The sequence below is a fragment of the Anolis sagrei genome, chromosome 3 (assembly GCF_037176765.1).
Source record: "Anolis sagrei isolate rAnoSag1 chromosome 3, rAnoSag1.mat, whole genome shotgun sequence".
Classification (NCBI taxonomy): domain Eukaryota; kingdom Metazoa; phylum Chordata; class Lepidosauria; order Squamata; family Dactyloidae; genus Anolis; species Anolis sagrei.
In genome coordinates this window covers 7,602,086-7,624,556 of record NC_090023.1, presented here as the reverse complement: position 1 = coordinate 7,624,556, position 22,471 = coordinate 7,602,086, and the positions used below count along the sequence as shown (strand labels likewise).

At 44.9% G+C, this 22,471-nt stretch overlaps 1 protein-coding gene across 3 annotated transcripts in view; it reads right to left on the bottom strand.

Moving 5' to 3' along the window:
* GDPD5 (glycerophosphodiester phosphodiesterase domain containing 5) overlaps positions 1 to 22,471 on the bottom strand; it is a 300,231-nt gene that overhangs the window by 65,844 nt on the left and 211,916 nt on the right. For all 3 annotated transcript variants that reach the window (XM_067466461.1, XM_067466463.1, XM_067466462.1), the window contains exons 5-8: positions 16,332 to 16,391; positions 10,525 to 10,623; positions 2,846 to 2,939; positions 799 to 944 (exon numbers count right to left, since the gene is read on the bottom strand). In XM_067466461.1, coding sequence (XP_067322562.1) covers positions 799 to 944; positions 2,846 to 2,939; positions 10,525 to 10,623; positions 16,332 to 16,391 — 399 coding nt within the window. The remainder of the gene's footprint in view (positions 1 to 798; positions 945 to 2,845; positions 2,940 to 10,524; positions 10,624 to 16,331; positions 16,392 to 22,471) is intronic.

Here is a 22,471-nt window from a genome sequence, read left to right as displayed (position 1 = left end):
AGTGCATGCCTGTGATGCAGGCGGGATCGAGAGCCTTCCTCTTGGCATGCTTCTCTTTTTCACCCTCCACTCGTGCCTCCTCAAATTCTGCAGCACTGCTGGTCACAACTGACCTCCAGCTGGAGCAGTCAAGGGCCAGGGCTTCCCAGTTCTCAGTGCATGCCTGTGATGCAGGCGGGATCGAGAGCAGGGCCTCCCCAGATGATCTTAATGTCCTGGTCGGTTCATAGGAGGAGATGCGTTCGGAGAGGTAAGTAGGGCCAGAACCGTTTAGGGCTTTATAGGCTAACGGCAGCACTTTGAATTGTGCCCGGTAGCAAACTGGCAGCCAGTGGAGCTGGCGCAACAGAGGAGTAGTATGCTCCCTGAGTGCCGCTCCTGTTAGCAACCTGACTGCCGAACGCTGGACCATTTGAAGTTTCTGGGCAGTCTTCAAGGGCCACCCCACGCAGAGAGCGTTGCAGTAGTCTATACGGGATGTAACCAGAGCGTGGACTACCGTGGCCAAGTCAGACTTCCCAAGGTATGGGCGCAGCTGGCACACACGCTTTAACTGTGCTTATGTATTGTTTGACTATGATTTATGTTCAATTGTGGTTTTATTATTGTATTTGTTATGTAGTTGCCTCGTAATGGGGCCCATTGTAAGCTGTCCTTTGGGGGTTGAGAAGTGACGGGATAGAAATGCGTGTATGTGTTCTGTGATCCGCCCCGAGTCCCCTTCGGTGTGAGAAGGGCGGAATATAAATGCTGCAAATAAACAAACAATAGGCAGAGCAATACAAGATGCCCACTTACCATGGGTGCTCCACCATGACCAATAATGGCAGGCTTGGGTCCCAGGTCTTTCCTCTCCATTATGCAAGGGGAAGAGATGGTGAGCGGGATAAGGTAGAGAGCAAGGACCACCGCAAAGTAGGCTGCAAATGTCAGCACCTGAGAAGCTGAAGGCGGAAGCAGGATGGAAGGGGGAAACAATTAGATTAAAGACTCCTCCAAAAAGGAGATCAATAAAAGCCACAGCTTTTTCCTGTAACATGCAAAAAGCCTAGGTAATTTTCAACGGTAAGCAAACAGTATTTTGGCGCCCCCCCCCCCCCCCAACCAATCACTGATATATATTTTCTGTTCATCGTGGGAGTTCTGTGTGCCGTATTTGGTTCAATTCCATCATTGGTGGCGTTCAGAATGCTCTTTGATTGTAGGTGAACTATACATCCCAGTAACTACATATGGTTGAGGATTAGTTCCATATGCTTTCCTTCCCACCCATGCAGATCATAGAATCATAGAATCAAAGAGTTGGAAGAGTCCTCATGGGCCATCCAGTCCAACCCCCTGCCAAGAAGCAGGAACATTGCATTCAAATCACCCCCGACAGATGGCCATCCAGCCTCTGTTTAAAAGCTTCCAAAGAAGGAGCCTCCACCACACTCCGGGGCAGAGAGTTCCACTGCTGAACGGCTCTCACAGTCAGCAAGTTCTTCCTCATGTTCAGATGGAATCTCCTTTCTTGTAGTCTGAAGCCGTTGTTCCGCGTCCTAGACTCCAAGGAAGCAGAAAACAAGCTTGCTCCCTCCTCCTCCCTGTGGCTTCCTCTCACATATTTATACATGGCTATCATATCCCCTCTCAACCTTCTCTTCTCCAGGCTAAACATGCCCAGCTCCTTAAGCCGCTCCTCATAGGGCTTGTTCTCCAGACCTTTTATCATTTGAGTCGCCCTCCTCTGGACACATTCCAGCTTGTCAATATCTCTCTTGAATTGTGGTGCCCAGAATTGGACACAATATTCCAGGTGTGGTCTAACCAAAGCAGAATAGAGGGGTAGCATGACTTCCCTAGATCTAGACACTATGCTCCTATTGATGCAGGCCAAAATCCCATTGGCTTTTTTTGCTGCCACATCACATTGTTGGCTCATGTTTAACTTGTTGTCCACGAGGACTCCAAGATCTTTTTCACACGTACTGCTCTCGAGCCAGGCATTGTCCCCCATTCTGTCTCTTTGCATTTCATTTTTTCTGCCAAAGTGGAGTATCTTGCATTTGTCACTGTTGAACTTCATTTTGTTAGTTTTGGCCCATCTCTCTAATCTGTCAAGATCGTTTTGAATCCTGCTCCTGTCCTCTGGACTATTGGCTATCCCTCCCAATTTGGTGTCGTCTGCAAACTTGATGATCATGCCTTCTAGCCCTTCATCTAAGTCATTAATAAAGATCCTGAACAGGACCGGGCCCAGGACGGAACCCTGCGGCACTCCACTTGTCACTTCTTTCCAAGATGAAGAGGAAGCATTAGTGAGCACTCTCTGTGTTCGTCCACTTAACCAATTACAGATCCACCTCACCGTAGTTTTGCCTAGCCCACATTGGACAAGTTTCCTTGCCAGAAGGTCATGGGGGACCTTGTCAAAGAAGGCCTTACTGAAATCCAGGTACGCTACATCCACGGCATTCCCCGCATCTACCCAGCTACCCGTGTCCAGAGGAGTCGCCCTACCCGTGTCCAGAGGAGTCGCTCTCCTCTGGACACATTCCAGCTTGTCAATATCTCTCTTGAATTGTGGTGCCCAGAACTGGACACAATATTCCAGGTGTGGTCTAACCAAAGCGGAATAGAGGGGTAGCATTACTTCCTTAGATCTAGATGAATTGTCCCTTCTCTTTCTCTGTGCATTAAGCCCGATGTAATGTTTAGATTAAAGAAAAACAATAGCACCCGGATCTGTCAAGCTGCTTGAAATCCTACTTAAGCTCCTACCCGAAACAGATCTTTTTCTTCTCCTACATGTCATTCTCACTCTTCAGTGCCAAGTAAAAAAAGAAAGAAAGCTGCTACTCACTGGCTCTTTCAGATCTTGCAAACTGGAGAGAGATCAACCAGGAGAGCGCCGTAACAGCCACGAGGGCCCCGATGTGCAGGAAAGGAGCCGTTGCCTAAAAAGAAACAAAGAGAGTGAAGTGGTTAAAACGCCGTCATATTTACAGCCTAAACAAGTAGTAACCGGAGATAAAAGAGATTCCACCTGATAATGGTTAGAGCTGTTTGACAGTGGAATATGATGCCTCAGAGTGAAGTGGAATCTTCTACTCTGTAGTTTTATAGTCAATGGTCTTGGCCTATAAAGCCCTATACGACTCCAACCCAGCTTACTTGTCCGAACGTATCTCCCTCTACGTTCCGCCTCATAGTTTAAGATCCACCAGGGAGGCCCTATTGGTCCCACCGGCCTCGCAAATGCGTCTGGTGAGGACGAAGGACAGGGCCTTCTCAGTGGTGACCCCCCGCTTGTGGAATTCACTCCTCAGTGAGATTAGATTGGCGTCCTCCCTCCTTTCTTTTAGGAAAGAAACCGTGGTTTTGGAACCAAGCTTTTGGCTAGCAGGCACAAAGGCACTTTGGACATTGAACTAGACCATATGATGATTGTTATGATAACGGAAATGTCTCGGTTCTTGTGGGTTTTTCCGGGCTATATGGCCATGTTCTAGAGGCATTTCTCCTGACGTTTCGCCTGCATCTATGGCAAGCTTCCTCGGAGGGTGAGGAAATGGCTATGATTGTAGAAATCAATGTTATTGTTTTAATCTGTTGTGTATTTATGGTTTTATATTGTTGTTATTGTGATATTGCGGCATCGAATTGTTGCCAGTGTTAGCCGCTCTGAGTCCCCCCGCGGGGGTTGAGAAGGATGGCGTAGAAATGTTGTAAATAAATAAATAAATAAAAACGGCTGGATGTCCATCTGTTGGGAGGGCTTGGGTTGTATATTCCTGCATGACAGAAAGGGGTTAGACTGGATAGCCTTTGGGGTCTCCAGGAAGTTCTCCCTAATGTTTCATCAGAATCTTCTTTCTTATCATTTAAATCCATTCATCTGTCCTCCTGAGCAGCAGAAAATAAGGTCACTTCAACGTCCTTGTGATGGCATTCCTTCAGATATTTAAAATGTTCTGTGTTGCTCTAAAGGGCAGAATTAGAAGTATCAGATGGAGACGGAGGAAAAACACATTCTGCCTCACTATTTGGAAACCCTTTCTGAAGATAAGAGATATTCAGCAATGACTGAAGCAGCCTCAGAAGGCTAAGGTACCAACACAGAGTTACGTTTTGTCGAAGGCTTTCAAGACCAGAATCACTGGGTTGTTGTAGGTTTTTTCGGGTTATATGGTCATGCTCTAGAGCAGTGGTTCTCAACCTTCTTAATGCCGTGACCCCTTAATACAGCCCCCCCCCCCATTTTGTGGTGACCCCCAACCATAAAATTATTTTCGTTGCTACTTCGTAACTGTACTTTTGGCTACTGTTATGAATCATAGAATCACAGAGTTGGAAGAGACCTCATGGGACATCTAGTCCAACCCCCTGCCAAGAAGCAGGAATATTGCATTCAAAGCACCCCTGGCAGATAGCCATCCAGATTCTGTTTGAAATGTAATGTAAATATCTGATATTCAGAATGTATTTTCATTCACCGGACCAAATTTGGCACAAATGCCTGCTACGTCCAAATTTGAATACTGCTGGGGTCGGGGGCTAGATTGATTTTTTAATCATTTGGGAGGTATAGTTGCTGGGATTTATAGTTAACCTGCAATCAAAGAGCATTCTGAACTCCACCAGTGATGGAATTGAACCAAACTTGGCACTCAGAATTCCCATGACCAACAGAAAATACTGGAGGGATTTGATGAGCACGGACCTTGGGTTTTGGAGTTGTAGTTCACCCACATCCAGAGAGTACTGTGGACTCAAACAATGATGGATCTGAACCAAACTTGGCACAAATACTCAATATGCCCAAATGTGAGCACTGGTGGATTTTGGGGAAAACAAACCTTGACATTTGGGAGTTGCAGTTGCTGGGATTTATAGTTCACCTACAATCAAAGAGCATTCTGAACCCCACAAATGATAGAATTGGGCCAAACTTCCCACACAGAAACCTGATGTGTTTTCTGACAGTCTTTGGTGACCCATCTGACACCCCCTCATGACCCCCTCAGGGGTCCCGACCCCCAGGGTGAGAAACACTGCTCTAGAGCATTCTCTCCTGACGTTTCGCCTGCATCTATGGCAAGCATCCTCAGAGATAGTGAGGATGGCAAGCACCTCTGAGGATGCTTGCCATAGATGCAGGCAAAACGTCAGGAGAGAATGCTTCTAGAACATGGCCATAAAGCCCCAAAAAAACCAACAAAAACCCAGAGTTATTTGCCAATAATATTGCCATAAAATGCACAATTCTTGCATTGGATTGGGTGGCCACTAAGGTCCATTGACTTTGATTCTATAGTCCAGGCATGGGCAAACTTCGGCCCTCCAGCTGTTTTGGACCTCAACTCCCACAATCCCTAACAACATCCTGTCCCTTCCTTTTCCCCCTCAGCCACTTAAGTGAAGGGAGGAAGGAGCCTGAGGCTGTTGGGAATTGTGGGAGTTGAAGTCCAAAAAACCTGGAGTGCCAAAGTTTGCCCATGCCTGGGCTATAGCCCCATTAAAGCAGCACTATCTCTTCAATTGCAGTTCTACCACAGAGAGGCTTTTGACTCAACAAAAGATAACACAGCAAGAAAAACAATGTATTGTCGAAGGCTTTCATGGCCGGAATCACTGGGTTGTTGTAGGTTTTTTCGGGCTATATGGCCATGTTCTGGAAGCATTCTCTCCTGACGTTTCACCTGCATCTATGGCAAATATCCTCAGAGGTAGTGAGGTCCTCACTTTGCTCTTGAATTTCCTTACTTTGCTCTTGGAGGAAGAAAGAGTCCTGAGAGCTTTGTAAAAAGTCACCATTTACACTGAGTATTGTGTAAACTAATTCATCCTGCTGCTTTGTTTTGCATTAGCAATAATCCTTCCGGTTGCTCACGTCTTCCTAGATTAGTGACGTTTTAAGGGCTGCAGATGGCATTTGTTTGTAAATACGTTTTATACTGTTACGTATTATATAACAACAATATTTTAAAAAATCAGGCAAAATCTATCCCATTACACAAAACACGACTTATAATCTGCTCAATTTGTGACTGTTGCACTCCAGAGCAGAATCCCCTCTGACTTTAAACATCACACAGATGGGTTAAAATAGCAAGCAGTTTATTGAGGGTAATATAAGCCAAAGCAAATAAAAGCAATCCACAGTAAAAGGTAATTCAATTGATTAGGAAGAAATAGGAACAATTAGTCCAAAGAGAAATAGTCCAAAAAAAGTCCATTTATTTGTCGTATCAGATCAACCAGTCAATTATATTACATTTCTAAATGAACAAAGCAAACAAACAGATAAAATACAACATTTGTGAGTTTGGTAGCTGATTAAATGTCCTTTGACCAGTATCTGGCCACTTGGAGTGCTTCTGGTGTTGCCGCAAGAAGGTCCTCCATGGTGCATGTGGCAGGGCTCAGGTTGCATTGCAGCAGGTGATCAGTGGTTTGCTCCTCTCCACATTCGCATATCGAGGATTCCACTTTGTAGCCCCATTTCTGAAGGTTGGCTCTGCATCTCGTGGTGCCAGAACGCAGTCTGTGCAGGACCTTCCAAGTCGCCCAGTCTTCTGTGTGCCCAGGGGGGAGTCTCTCGTTTGGTATCAGCCATTGGTTGAGGTTTTGGGTTTGAGCCTGCCACTTTTGGACTCTCGCGTGCTGAGGTGTTCCGGCGAGTGTCTCTGTAGATCTTAGAAAACTATTTCTAGATTTAAGTCGTTGACGTGCTGGCTGATACCCAAGCAGAGGATGAGCTGGAGATGTCTCTGCCTTGGTCCTTTCACTATTGGCTGCTACTTCCCGGCGGATGTCAGGTGGTGCAATACCGGCTAAGCAGTGTAATTTCTCCAGTGGTGTAGGGCGCAGACACCCCGTGATAATGCGGAATGTCTCATTAAGAGCCACATCTACTGTTTTAGTGTGGTGAGATGTGTTCCACACTGGGCATGCATACTCAGCAGCATAGCACAGCACAAGGGCGGATGTCTTCACTGTATCTGGTTGTGATGCCCAGGTTGTGCCAGTCAGCTTTCGTATGATATTGTTTCTAGCACCCACTTTTTGCTTGATATTCAGGCAGTGCTTCTTGTAGGTCAAAGAAGGGTCCAGTGTGACTCCCAGGTATTTGGGTGTGCTGCAATGCTCCAGTGGGATCCCTTCCCAGGCCATCCTCAGAGCTCGGGATGCTTGTCTGTTCTTGAGATGAAAGGCACATGTCTGTGTTTTATATGGGTTAGGGATCAGCTGGTTTTCCCTGTAATAGGCAGTAAGAGCACCTAGAGCTTTGGAAAGCTTCTGTTCTACCATCTCAAAGCTCCCTGCTTGAGTGGTAATGCCACAGAAGCGACCAGCAAAAAAGTCCATGAAACTAGATACTTGATTTCAAAGGCAAATATCAACAAAGGCACTTAATTCACCGGGACTGTGGCACAGCTGGCTGAGTGTCAGCTGCATTAAAATCACTTCTGACCAAAGGTCATGAGTTTGAAGCCAGCCCGGGTCGGAATGAGCTTCCAACCAATTGTGTAGCTTGCTGTCGATCTTTGCAACCCGAAAGACAGTTGCATCTGTCCAGTAGGAAAATTAGGTACCACCTATGTGTGGGGAGGCTAATTTAACTAATTTACGAGGCCATAAAAAAAGACTCCAGCAAAGCACTCCAGCAAAAACATACGGGGGATGCGGAAGTACTTAATCAGTGTCACAGATGGAAGATGACAGCTCCCCTGGCGGCCAGAAAAGTGGAATATTAAATAGCCTCTGACTGTCTGTCTATATGTGTTGTGTGTCTTTGGTATTGAATTTTTGCCATCTATGTGTACATTGTAATCCGCCCTGAGTCCCCTGCGGGGTGAAAAGGGCGGAATATAAAAACTGTAAATAAATAAAATTAATTCATGAATCAAACAAAGACAAGAGTCCAAGAACTTGGCATGAAGAACTTAACATGGATTCAACGTTGCTTCATCTGAATCTAGATTCTGTACTTGGCACTTATATCCCTGCCCTATTTCCCAAACAGCTAGGAAAGGGGTTTTTTTCTCAATTTTGGTTTCACTTCTAACTTCTGCTGTAATCTGGCTGAGTGCTGCAATTGCTGACCTGTTTGTCTTTGCTAGCTAAAAACACTTCTCCTATTCAAGGCTTTACTGCAAGGCTTCATTAAAATCTCCACCCGGAGATAACTGACCAGGGAACTGCAGCACAGAGCCTTTCCCGAGCTCAAGGCCTTGAGAATCCTTTTGCAGCAATACAGGCCTCTGTGACCCATCATCTAAACTGCATTCAGACCCCACATCTCCAATGCCAGGCCCAGGAAACAGACCATCATTCCCATTACCTTCAGGAACATCTTGATGAACAGCATCCCCATCTCCATCAGGGAAATCAGGTTGGACATGAACATTGTGCTGGTACATCTGTACCAGAAGCTCCAACTTTATTTTCTTTCTATTAAGTGTTTGCATGCAGGGATTCTGCAAAAAGGTGGCTTCCTTTGGTTTGCAGTCATAGGGCAAGCCACTTGTCTATCATTGTTAAGTTTGGATCCGCCCCTTCTCCCAGGGAGATGGGAAGGGAAGAGGGGGCCATTTTTAGTTAGTCTCAGTGAGGAAAGCTGTTAGAGGACGTGGACAAGCTTCACCTGCACAAAAGCTTCATTTCTTAAGGCCATCCAGGGAAACTGAAGTCTCTAAGAAATTCCGGAGGGAAAACAGCTTTACAGGCCCAGAGAACTCCAGCTGGAGAATCTGCAAGCCTTTACTGGTAGGTCTACTTGGTGCTCAAGATGCAGTTTGAATCCGGTAGTAGGACCCACACCAGTAAGGATTAGATTATAGTCAGCCTGGAAGAGGTTAAAAAAGGGTTTTCCTCTAAAGTAAAGGAACAGTTAATGAAGACAGTTGCCTGTCCCTCGTGGACAAGATTAAGGAAGCCACCAGTTAATTCAAAGCCTTGAAGCATTTGTTTGACCCATTGAAGATTTGAGAAATATCTGTTGGATTTGTTCAATAATAAAGGACTTTGTTACATCATTAAAGACTCTAAAGACTATACAGGAAAATCCTTAAAGGCCTCTTTCAAGGCGCCCCTGGCTTCCCACGGGGCACAAGGTGCAGATTCTATTCCAAAAGTCAATTATTACAGGCCCAGCGTGTGACAGAACAAACATCATTGTCATTCCCATCATCCAAAGCAACCTGACCATCAGACACAATAGCAGGCTGAACAGGCTGATATACAACAGTGACCAAACACCAGCACTTCAATGTAACAAGCAATAGATGGGGAAAACCAACTGTGAGGGAAACGGTGTTCTTGATCACCTTTTCCTTTTCAATTCAGAAAAGAAGAAGGGAGGAAAAAGGGTGCCCAGGTTTTTGAAAATCGAAATACAGGCTGCTAATGGATGACAAAGTGTTTGCCATCCCGCAGACTTTCTGGTACTTGTTTCTATCCATAGCAACCACAGATCCCATCCTCCCAGCTTTCCTTCTTGTGTTTTGCAATGTGCTGGCAAGAAAAAGAGTTTCAAATTCACAAAAGAACCAAAACAGACCAGAGTTCAAATTGGTCCATTCAGGAAAGAAAGAAGCCAGGTACCTGCCAACACAGAAAAGATAGCTAGGCTCAAAGCATTGCCATGACAACCACAGCCAGGGAGGATGAAGTATGCATGTTTCTATTGAAAAGTTAGCCGGTATTGCACCACCTGACATCCGCCGGGAAGTAGCAGCCAATAGTGAAAGGACCAAGGCAGAGACATCTCCAGCTCATCCTCTGTTTGGGTATCAGCCAGCACGTCAACGACTTAAATCTAGAAATAGTTTTCTAAGATCTACAGAGACACCTCAGCAAGCGAGAGTCCAAAAGTGGCAGGCTCAAACCCAAAACCTCAACCAATGGCTGATTCCAAATGAGAGACTCCCCCCTGGGCACACAGAGGACTGGGTGACTTGGAAGGCGCTGAACAGACTGCACTCTGGCACCACAAGATGCAGAGCCAACCTCAAGAAATGGGGCCACAAAGTGGAATCCACGACATGCGAGTGTGGAGAAGAGCAAACCACTGACCACCTGCTGCAATGCAACCTGAGTCCTGCCACATGCACAATGGAGGACCTTCTTGCAGCAACACCAGAAGCACTCCAAGGGGCCAGATACTGGTCAAAGGACATTTAATCAATTACCAAATTCACAATTTTTGTACTTTGTAATTTTTTTTTTGCTTTGTTCTGTTAGAAATGTAATATAACCGACTGGTTGCACTGACACGATAAATAAATATTGAAAGGTTCAGCTTATAGGGAGAAAAATCCCACAAAACTGGCTTCACCCCTAAAGTTATGCCAGGTCAGGGAAAGATGTGGTGTAGCAGGTAGGATGGCTGCCCTGGTATCAACATTCACGTGTCGTTCTTTGGTTCAATGAAAGACACACAAGGAATGGAGATCCAACTCTCTTTTCTTCCTTTCCACAGATGAAAGGCGTTAGGGCATTTTTCCCTTAATTCCCCTCATTTTTCAAGATACTTACCTGTAGTGATATAACCACCATGTCCCACTCATCGTCCCACAGCTGGGCTATCGAGCACATCGTGACGACGGTCGATATCAAGGTTGTCACCAACCCAATCTGCAATTTAAAAAGTGTAAGAGATGTCATTATATTTGTGCTTCTACGAAAATGACCTTTTGATCAAAATGTGGATTGTCATATTGGTTTGTTTTGAGAACACATCAGTTTAAAACTAATCAAGTTTGGCTCTGTTTTGATATGACAATGAACTGTGACAAGCTGGAATGTGTCCAGAGGAAGGCGACTAAAATGATCAAGGGTCTGGAGAACAAGCCCTATGAGGAGCGGCTTAAGGAGCTGGGCATGTTTAGCCTGAAGAAGAGAAGACTGAAAGGAGACATGATAGCCATGTATAAATATGTGAGAGGAAGCCACAGGGAGGAGGGAGCAAGCTTGTTTTCTGCTTCCCTGGAGACTAGGATGCGGAACAATGGCTTCAAACTACAAGAGAGGAGATTCCATCTGAACATGAGGAAGAACTTCCTGACTGTGAGAGCCGTTCAGCAGTGGAACTCTCTGCCCCGGAGTGCGGTGGAGGCTCCTTCTTTGGAAGTTTTTAAACAGAGGCTGGATGGCCATCTGTGAGGGTGATTTGAATGCAATGTTCCTGCTTCTTGGCAGAATGGGGTTGGACTGGATGGCCCATGAGGTCTCTTCCAACTCTTTGATTCTATGATTCTATGATTCTATGTGGGTAACTTAGAGCAGGAAGGAGATTATTTCGGTTTCAGAAAAGAGAGATAAGCAGGAATATTTGCACAGATTTATTCCCATTTCAGACTATTTCTGCTGGGATGGAAGGCATAATTGCAATGGCTTGCCATGGAAGGTAATGGATCTAGACAGGCACGGGGAAACTTTGGCCCTCCAGGTGTTTTGGACTTCAACTCCCACAATTCCTAACAGCCTATCAGCTGCTGTTCATGAATGTACTACAATTATCGCAGTGTTTCTCAGCCTGAGAGTCGGGACCCCTGGGGAGGTAGTGAGGGATGTCAAAGGAGTCACCAAAGACCATCAGAAAACCCAGTATTTTTTGTTGGTCATGGGGATCCTGTGTGGGAAGTTTGGCCCAATTCTATTGTTGGCGGCATTCAGGATGCTCTTTAATTGTAGGTGAACTATAAATCCCAGAAACAACAAACCCCAAATTTCAAGATCTTCCCCAAACTCCACCAGTGTTCACATTTGGGCATATTGGGTATTCATGCCAAGTTTGGTCCAGATCCATCATTGGTTGAGTCCACAGTGCTCTCTGGATGTAGCTGAACTACAACTCCAAAACTCAAGGTCAAGTCCCACCAAACTCTTCCAGTATTTTCTCCCAAAGCAGTTACTCTACTCTGAACTCAAGAATGGGAAATGTAACATTGGTGGACAGGAAAAGAGATTTAAAGATGGGCTTAAAGCCAACTTTAAAAACTGTGGCATAGACACTGGGAACTGGGAAGACCTGGCCCTTGAGTGCTCTAACTTGAGGTCAGCTGTGACCAGCAGTGCTGCAGGATTCAAAGAAGAACGAATGGAGGAAGAAAGGGAGAAATATGCCAAGAGGAAGGCACATCCAGCCAACCCTGACTGGGATCACCTTCCATCTGGAAACCAATGTTCTCACTGTGGGAGAACATGTGGATCAGGAATAGTGCCCCACAGCCACCTTTGAATCCACCGCCAAGACATCAGACTTGGAGGACCATCATCCTTGGGCTATGATGGATTGCCTAAGTAAGTAAGTAAGTTTCTGTTGGTCTATGTGCCAAGTTTGGGTCAATTCTCGTTGGTGGAGTTCAGCTATGCTCTTTGATTATAGGTGAACTACAAATCCCAGCAACTACAACTCCCAAATGACAAAATCAATTCCCCCTCCAACCCCACCAGTATTCACATTTGGGCATATTGGGTATTGGTGCCAAATATGTTGCAGTGAATGAAAATGCATCTTGCATATCAGATATTTACATTATTATTATTATTATTATTATTATTATTATTATTATTATTTGCTTCATTTGTTGACCGCCGTTCTCAGCCCTAGGGCGACTCACGGTGGTGTACAACATATAAAAACACAGTTTACAATAGAGCAATAGCATAACAAAATATCAGCAACTATCAATAATACAACAATCAAATAATTACACTAAATCATCCGCGCCGTCTCTTCATAGAATCATAAACCCATCTCGTTGTTACGATTCATAACAATAGCACAATTACAAAACCAAGGTTACAACAACAAGAACTCCAGTATGCTGATGACAACATCATCTGTGCGCATTCAGAAGAAGATCTACAAGCCACTCTAAACACCTTCGCAGAAGCATACGAGAAGCTCGGCCTGTCATTGAACATCGAGAAAATTGAAGTGCTGTTCCAGCAGACACCAGCCAGTCCCTCTCCAATGCCAGCGATACAGCTTAATGGTGTAACATTAGAAAATGTTGATCATTTCCGCTACCTTGGCAGCCACCTCTCCACCAAAGTCAACATCGACACAGAAATACAACACCACCTGAGCTCTGTGAGTGCAGCATTTTTCAGAATGAAGCAGACAGTGTTTGAGGACTGGGACATCCGTAGGGATACCAAGGTGCTTGTCTATAAAGCAATTGTCCTCCCAACCCTGCTCTACGCCTGCGAAACGTGGACTGTCTACAGGCGTCACATGCAACTCCTGGAACAATTCCATCAGTGCTGCCTCAGGAAAATCCTGCAAATATCTTGGGAAGACAGACGGACAAATGTCAGCGTGCTGGAAGAATCAAAGACCACCAGCATTGAAGCGATGCTCCTCTGCCATGAACTCCACTGGGTCGGCCACGTTGTCTGGATGCCTGACCACCGTCTCCCAAAGCAGTTGCTCTACTCCGAACTCCAAGAACGGAAAACAGAATGTTGGTGGACAGGAAAAGAGATTTAAAGATGGGCTCAAAGCCAACCTTAAAAACTCTGGCATAGACACTGAGAACTGGGAGGCCCTGGCTCTTGAGCGCTCCAGCTGGAGGTCAGCTGTGACCAGCAGTGCTGCAGAATTTGAAGAGGCACGAATGGAGGGTGAAAGAGAGAAATGTGCCAAGAGGAAGGTGCATCAAGCCAACCCCGACCGAGACTGCCTCCCACCTGGAAACCAATGCCCTCACTGTGGGAGAAGTTGCAGGTCAAGAATAGGGCTCCACAGCCACCTACGACCCCAACCCCCGGGACACCGAACTTGGAGGACCATCCTCGGACTACGAGGGATCGCCTAAGTAAGTAAGTAAGTAAGTACAGTTATGAAATAGCAACAAAAATAATGTTATGGTTGGGGGTCACCACAACATGAGGAACTGTATTAAGGGGTCGCAGCATTAGGAAGGTTGAGAAACACTGCTATGTCAGGTTAACTATAGTCCAAAAAGTTGAAACTTCCAAGTCTTTGCAAGCTAAGTCCATACAATAAAAAAAATCCTTAAAAATGAATTTGAAAGCCCTTCGGCTGCGTCTTTGCAGTGAGGAAAAGAGCAGAACGGAAAGATTGATGGGATGACCTCTCTTTTAAAAACACAGGAGGAGAGGGAAGGGGAAATGACATTAAATTATTCTCAAAATTGGCTTTTTAGAGTTCAATAGCAAAGCGCTCGCAATAACTTTCTTTGCACTGGCTTAACCTAATGAGTTTTACTTTGGGCTAGATTCTATCGGGAAGAAAGACATTTTCCTGAATGCTTTGGCAGGGAGGACAGACTGTTTCGCCCTTAACGTCACTCAGAATGAAGGACCTGTCTTGTTCCTTTTCTCTTATCAGCGACTGGATTCCTTCTGTCAAGCAGATATGATTCTCATTTGGAGAGGAGAGCATTGGGAGCAAGAAAAAAACAATCCACCCAGATACACCGGCAGCTTTGAAAGTTGCCGGGCAGCATCCAAATATTGGGAACATCTCCTGTAGAAAGAGATGCTGGAGATGGAAACAAAAGTTAGTGGTAAAAGAGCATTTCTGCATGATTCCTTGGTTCTCATAGCCACCATAGATCATTTCTGGGAAAACTAACACATATGTGCAATTTAAGCCAGTGCACTTTGGCCACATCAGATGGGTGACACCTGGCTTGAAAACAGTCCTTGCGTAAGAGATCTACACGTATGTGCAATTTAAGCCAGTGCACTTTGGCCACATCAGATGAGTGACATCTGGCTTGAACACAGTCCATGCGTAAGGGATCTTGGAGTCTCAGAATCATAGAATCATAGAGTTGGAAGAGACCTCGTGGCCCATCCAGTCCAACCCCATTCTGCCAAGAAGCAAGAAAATCACATTTAAAGGACTCCCAACAGATGGCCATCCAGCCTCTGCTTAAAAGCCTCCAAAGAAAAAGCCTCCACCGCACTCCGGGGCAGAGAGTTCCACTGCTGAGCGGCTCTCACAGTCAGGAAGTTCTTCCTCATGTTCAGGTGGAATCTCCTCTCTTGTAGTTTGAAGCCATTGTTCCATTGCGTCCTAGTCTCCAGGGAAGCAGAAAACAAGCTTGCTCCCTCCTCCCTGTGGCTTCCTCTCACATATTTATACATGGCTATCATATCTCCTCTCAGCCTTCTCTTCTTCAGGCTAACAGGGGAACTCCAGACAAGAAACAATCAGGCATAGCTAATAACCTCTCAACAAAGGATTCCACCAGGCAGTAAAAAGCTACACCCTGAAAACTGCTAGGCTATCCAATGCTAATCAAGGTGGCCAGTTGCAACATTCACACCTACCGTCAATAGATAAGAGTTTTTTTCCCCACCCTGTTCTGTCATGCGCTGGGCCTGTAAAGAATTGCCTTTAAAATGGGACGTGCAACTTGAGCCCAGAGGGAAGCCAGGGGACCCCGAAGAGAAGTTCTCAAAGATTTTCCACCACAAATGGTCTTTAGATGGCTTGTGAAGTATAACAAATGAACAATCAAACAGAAACTTCTCTTGTCTTTGATAAAGTTAACCAAATGCTTCCAGGCTTTTATGCAACTGGTGGCTTCCTAAACTTGCCCACGAAGGACAGGCAATTGTCTTCAATAACTGTTTCTTTACTTTAAAGGAAAATCCCTTTTTAACTTCTCCCAGGCTGACTGTAATCTAATTCTTACTGATGTGGGCTCCGCTACCGGGTCGAACTGCGTCTCGAGCACCGATTGGACCTACCAGTAAGGCCAGTAGATTCTCCAGCTGGAGTTCTTTGGTCTTCCAAGCTGTTTACGCTCCGAAATTTCTCAAAGCTTTAGGGCTGTTTCCTTGGAAATCTTTGGAGATCTTTGGATGCTCTTAAGACTGTTGTCCCCCGGAAAGTCTTAAGGGTTGAATCTTTTGTACAGGAGACGCTCGTACACATCCTCTAAATTAGCTTTCCTTACTGATACTAACTAAAAATGGCTCCCCTCCCTTTCCAATTGCCCTGAACAAGGGGCAGAACCAAAACTTAACTATGATGGACAGGTGACTTGCCCTACGACTGCAACCAAAGGAAGCCACCTTTCTGCAGAATCCCTGAAACCTTGGACTGCAAGCAAACATTTAATACAAAGCAAATAAAGTTGGAGCTCCTGGTACAGCTGTACCAGCACATTCCCCATTTTCCTAGTTTCCAACAGACCTCACAACCTCTGTGGATGCCTGCCATAGATGTGGGCGAAACATCTGGAGGGAATGCTTCTGGAACATGGCCTTTCGGCCCGGAAAACTCACAACAACCCAGTGATTCTGGCTATGAAAGCCTTCAACAATACAGTTTTTGGCTTACAATAGCAACTTACCTTGTGGATCCAGTGCAAGTTCATTTGTTGTCCTACTGCTATGTGGCACAGAGCTAAAATCTGAAAAGAAAATGAATAAGACAGTTTGTTAGTATGCAAAGGGATGTAGCTGAGAGCAGAAAATTGGTAGCACAAGCTTTTGAAGACTAAAGGTGCATCTGCACTGTAGAGTTAATGCAGCTCGATGCCACTTTGACTGCCATGGCTCAATGATATGAATTCCTGGGAGTTGGTGAGGCACCAGCACTCTTTAGCAGAGAAGGTTAAAGAACCTGTAAAAGTACAACTCCAATGTTTCCATAGCATTGAACTTGAAAGTAATGTCAAAGTGCATGAATTCTACAATATAGATCAGGCATGAGCAAACTTTGACCCTCCAGATGTTCTGGACTTCAACTCCCACTATTCCTAACACCCTCAGGTCCTTTCCTTTCCTCCCTCAGCCGGTTATAGTCTAACACACCTACAGGACCCCAGATTTGAGAAGACTTGAGTCCCTGGTGTCTTTGAGCTCAAAATTACATCTGGAAGCAATGGATATTCTACTACAGATTCAGTATCTTAAATGCTTGGAAGTATTTGGGGTTGAGTATTTCTTTCTGGTTTTGGAATACTTGTTTTTGCATATAAGTGCAAAATGAGGTATCTTGGGGACCCTTATCTAAACATAAAATCCATTTATGTTTCATTGATGAATAAGGGCTGCAGTAATACAGCAGATTAAACTGTCAGCTGCAAAAAAATTGACCAAAAGGTCGGCAGTTCAAAGCCACGGGTCAGGATGAACTCCTGCTGTTAGCCCCTGGCTTCTGTCTATCTAGCAGTTCGAAAACAATAATGTGAGTAGATCAATAGGTTGAAATTGTCCACATGCTTGTGGATTTCAATGGCTTCTCTGTGTAGTTTAACATGGTGATTGTTACGAGTGCGCCAGCATTTCTGTGTTCTCAAATAATATGCTGTGTCCAGGTTGGTTCATCAAATGTTCATTGTGACGGCACAAGTGGCGCCACCTATATGTAGAACTGTAAGTTGCAGGATTTGAACTGTTGTATCATGCCTGATTTTGCCTTTTTACTCTGCCTATGTATAGTTGGATTGATTGGTTATTTATAGCTTTCAATCAATGTTGTTTGCACCAGTTGAATTGCTCCTCCTGTTCAATTGTTTGACCCCACTTCTTCCTAGAGAGCAGGACAGTGTTTCCTTTTCCATTCCACCATCAAACTTTCTATCAGATGGACGTGAGAGAGAGACTTGGCTCTGAAGCCCTTGATTAAGTGACCTCTCAGCACCAATTCTGAGGTTCTTACCCTTGAGACTTATGCTTCATGTTCAGATCAACCTGGATGACGTTGAGAAGTCTCAAGCGCCTTCAAACCAGTTCTTTGGCACCAGAGGAAGGCTTTGTGCCTTCAAAATATAGGCCATTGGAATTGGGGTTGTGATTATTCCGATATTCACAGCCATTGAGAAAGAGGGACCTGGAAAAGTTTCTCAGCTGCAAAACTCCTTGAACCCAAGACAACCAGAGACTGTAATGTATATTTTCCTTTACCCTTTGAAAACTTCCAGCTTATTGCCTTAAAGAAATAACTCTGTGTGAACAATGAAACCTATTTTGAGTTATCTACAGTGTTTTGGTCCTTGGGAGCTCCAGTTTTCCTAAAGGGGGGCAAGAAGCAATCCCCTGGGGAAAGATGTCACGTCCATGCCTCTTTCACTAAGAGTTATAGCCCCTAGGTGCAACAGCATATTAATCAGATCCAACAAATGCCACGTTCAGCAAAGGACATGAGGGATCCTCTCACCTCTGCAGGAGTTTACCATATACCATGCAGCTGTGGACAAGTCTACATAAAAGTAAAGGTAAAAGTTTCCTCTGACAGTAAGTCTAGTCATGTCCAACTCTGGGAGGTGGTGCGCATCTCCATTTCTAAGCTGAAGAGCCAGCGATGTCCATAGACACCTCCAAAGTAAGGTGGATTGGCCTGCATCAATAGGAGCATAGTGTCTAGATCTAAGGAAGTAATGCTACCCCTCTATTCTGCTTTGGTTAGACCACATCTGGAATACTGTGTCCAATTCTGGGCACCACAATTCAAGAGAGATATTGACAAGCTGGAATGTGTCCAGAGGAGGGCGACTAAAATGATCAAGGGTCTGGAGAACAAGCCCTATGAGGAGCGGCTTAGGGAACTGGGCATGTTTAGCCTGAAGAAGAGAAGGCTGAGAGGAGATATGATAGCCATGTATAAATATGTGATAGGAAGCCACAGGGAGGAGGGAGCAAGCTTGTTTTCTGCTTCCCTGGAGACTAGGACGCGGAACAATGGCTTCAAACTACAAGAGAGGAGATTCCATCTGAACATTAGGAAGAACTTCCTGACTGTGAGAGCCGTTCAGCAGTGGAACTCTCTGCCCCGGAGTGTGGTGGAGGCTCCTTCTTTGGAAGCTTTTAAGCAGAGGCTGGATGGCCATTTGTCAGGGGTGATTTGAATGCAATATTCCTGCTTCTTGGCAGGATGGGGTTGGACTGGATGGCCCATGAGGTCTCTTCCAACTCTTTGATTCTATGATTCTATGATTCTATAACATAACTGCATGGAGCGTCCTTACCTTCCTGCAGAAACTGTACCTATTGATCTATTCTCATTTGTATGTTTTCTTTTTTTTAAAGTTGTTTTTATTATATATATATAGACATGCATAGAAACATACAATCTTCAAAATTCAGCAGTCAAAATACAAGTATGTTTCCCTAATCCCACCGCCACCACGTCCCCACCCCACCCCCACCCAGGAACAGTTTACTACTCTTGCTATACTTATTACAATTGTTCAATCATGAAGATAGTCTTATTTAACTCCTTATATCTATCTTTCCCCTGGAAATGAGACCCTTCCATTTTGCCGTCTTCTAATAACTTTTCCTTTCACTAATATAATCTTGGAGTTGGTAGTCAGATAGAAATTTATACCAAGTTTTTATATCCCATTTCTTGTGGTCCTTCCAGCCTAGGGCAACTGAGGCTTTGATTGCATCCATCTTGTGTTTTATTATTTCCTCCTGTTCTTTAAATTCCCCTTTACCTTCCATTTTGTGAGTGAAAAATTGAGTCTTGTTCCATTCTATATTTATCCCTAATAACTCCTCAATTTCCTTCTTAATTATTTTATGGAACTTTTACCAGAGCCGTACCTATTTAGCTACTCACGTTTGCATGTTTTCGAACTGCTATGTTGGCAGAAGTTGGGGCTAACAGTGGGAGCTCACCCTACTCCAAGATTCGGACTGCCAACCTTTCGGTCATCAAGTTCAGCAGTTCAGTGGTTTAACCTGCTGTGCCACCAGGGAGTTTACATAGAAACCACCAAAAGGAGCATCCAAACACTAATCAAGGACCATGAAAGGCACTGCAGACTAACTCAACCAGAGAAGTCAGCCAGAGCAGAGCACTTGATGAACACAGTATGTTATTTGAGAACACAGAAGGCCATTAAATGCAAATAAAGCTGGTCAATGGCAATATTCAACAGACAAGAGTTCTTTCTCCCACCCTAGACATTCCACAGATATATAAACCCCACTTGCCAAGTTTCCAACAGACGTTGTGACGGTGCGTGAATGTGAATGTACAGTTGAATTAGGTTCTTGTGGGTTTTTTCGGTCTATAGGGCCATGTTCTAGAGGCATTTCTCCTGACATTTCGCCTGCATCTATGGCAAGCATCCTCAGAGGTAGTGAGGTCCTCTGAGGATGCTTGTCAAAGATGCAGGCGAAACGTCAGGAGAGAATGCCTCTAGAACATGGCCCTATAGCCCGAAAAAACCCACAAGAACCCAGTGACTCCAGCCATGAAAGCCTTCGACAATATAGTTGAATTGTTTGGCTATCTACTGCTTTCTATCAATGTTGTTTTGTACTGGTTGAATTGCTCCCCCAGCCCAATTGTTTGGCTCCACCCCTTCCTGGGGTGGAGGGCAGTGCTTTCTTTTTCATTCCACCTTCGAACAACTCAGCAGATGGATGTGAGAAAGACTTGGCTCTAAAGCCCCCAGTCAAGTCATCTCTTATCAGCAATTCTTAAGTTTGTACTCTTAAGATTCATGCTTCATGCCCAGTTCACCCTGGATGACGTTGAGGAATCTTAAGCGCCTTCAAACCAGTCCTTTGGCATCAAGAGGAAGACTTTGTGCCTTCAATATAGGCCATTGGACTGGGGTTGTGAATGCTCAGGCTTCCACAGCCATTGAGAAAGAGGGAACTTGGAAAGCTTCTCAGCTGGAAAACTCCTTGGACCCAAGACTGTAATGTATGTTTTCTTTACCCCCTTTGAATATCAAGTTTATGCCTAAGGAAGATAACTCATTGTGAACAATAAAGCCTATTTCGAGTTATCTATACTGTCTTGATCCTTGAGAGTTCCAGTTCTCTTAAAAGAGGGCAAGAAGCAATCCTCTGGGGAAAAGATGCCACGCCCATGTTTCTTTCACTAAGAACTGCTCGGAAGCTTCAACTGGTCCAACGTTCGGCAGCCATGATACTAACAGGAGCGGCACTCAGGGAGCATACAACTCCTCTGTTGCGCCAGCTCCACTGGCTGCCAATTTGCTACCGGGCACAATTCAAAGTGCTGGCGTTGGCCTATAAAGCCCTAAACGGTTCTGGCCCAAGTTACCTATCCGAACGCATCTCTGCCTACGAACCCACTAGGACTTTAAGATCTTCTGGGGAGGCCCTGCTCTCGAGCCCACCAGCAACTCAGGCTCGGTTGGCGGGGACGAGGGACAGGGCCTTCTCAGTGGTGGCCCCTCGGCTGTGGAATGCCCTCCCCACAGATATTAGATAGGCTCCCTCACTAATGGCATTTCGGAAGAAACTTAGTTATTTGAACAGGCATTTGAATAGGCAGTGCAATGAATTACAATGAATCATAGGAAATCGGATTAATGGATGACGAACTTGGATTATGATTTCAGTTATGAGATGCTAATGAGTCACTTATTGATGTGATTGATGTTTATGATGTTAATTGCTTAGTGCAGTGGTTCTCAACCATCCTAATGTCGCGACCCCTTAATACAGTTCCTCATGTTGTGGTGACCCCCAACCATAACCCGAACATTATGAATCGCCATGTAAATAATGATCCGCAGGATGTATTTTCATTCACTGGAGCAAATTTGACACAAATACCCGGTATGCCCAAATTTGAATACTGGTGGGGTTGGCGGGGGGATTGATTTTGTCATTTGGGAGTTGTAGTTGCTGGGATTTATAGCTAACATGTAAACAAAGAGCATTGTGAACCCCAGCAACAATGGAATTGAACCAAAGTTGGCACAGAGAACTCCCATGATCAACAGAAAATACTGGAAGGGTTTGGTGGGCATTGACCTTGAGTTTTGGAGTTGTAGTTCGCCTACATCCAGAGAGCACTGTGGGCTCAAACAATGATGGATCTGGACCAAACTTGGCACGGATACTCAATATGCCCAAATGTGAATACTGATAGGGTTTGGGGAAAATAGACTTTGACATTTGGGAGTTGTAGATATTGGGATTTATAGTTCACCTACAATCAAGGAGCATTCTGAACACCACCAATGATAGAATTGGACCAAACTTCCCACACAGAACCCCCATGTCCAACAGAAAATACTGTGTTTTCTGATGGTCTTTGGCGACCCCTCTGACACCCCTTTGCGACCCCCTCAGGGGTCCCGACCCCCAGGTTGAGAAACACTGACTTAGTGTATTACTGCCTTAACTGTTTTTATATGGTTTGTATGTTGTTAGCATTGAATCTTTGCTGCTGTTTGTTGTTAACTGCTCTGAGTCACCTAAGGGCTGAGAGGAGCGGTATATAAATAAAGTAAATAAATAATTAATAAACTATAGCCCCCAGGCACGACGGCATAGACGTCACAACCTCTAAGGATGCCTGCCATAGATGTGGGTGAAACATCAGGAGAGAATGCTTCTGGAACATGGCCAGGCAGCCCGGAAAACTCACAGCAACCCAATCTTTATTTATATCCTACCTCCTCTCCAAACAGTACTCAGGGCGTCTTACAGAAAATAAGTCAGAGTACAAAACCAGAGCAAATATTTAAAAAAACCCATAATGCATAAA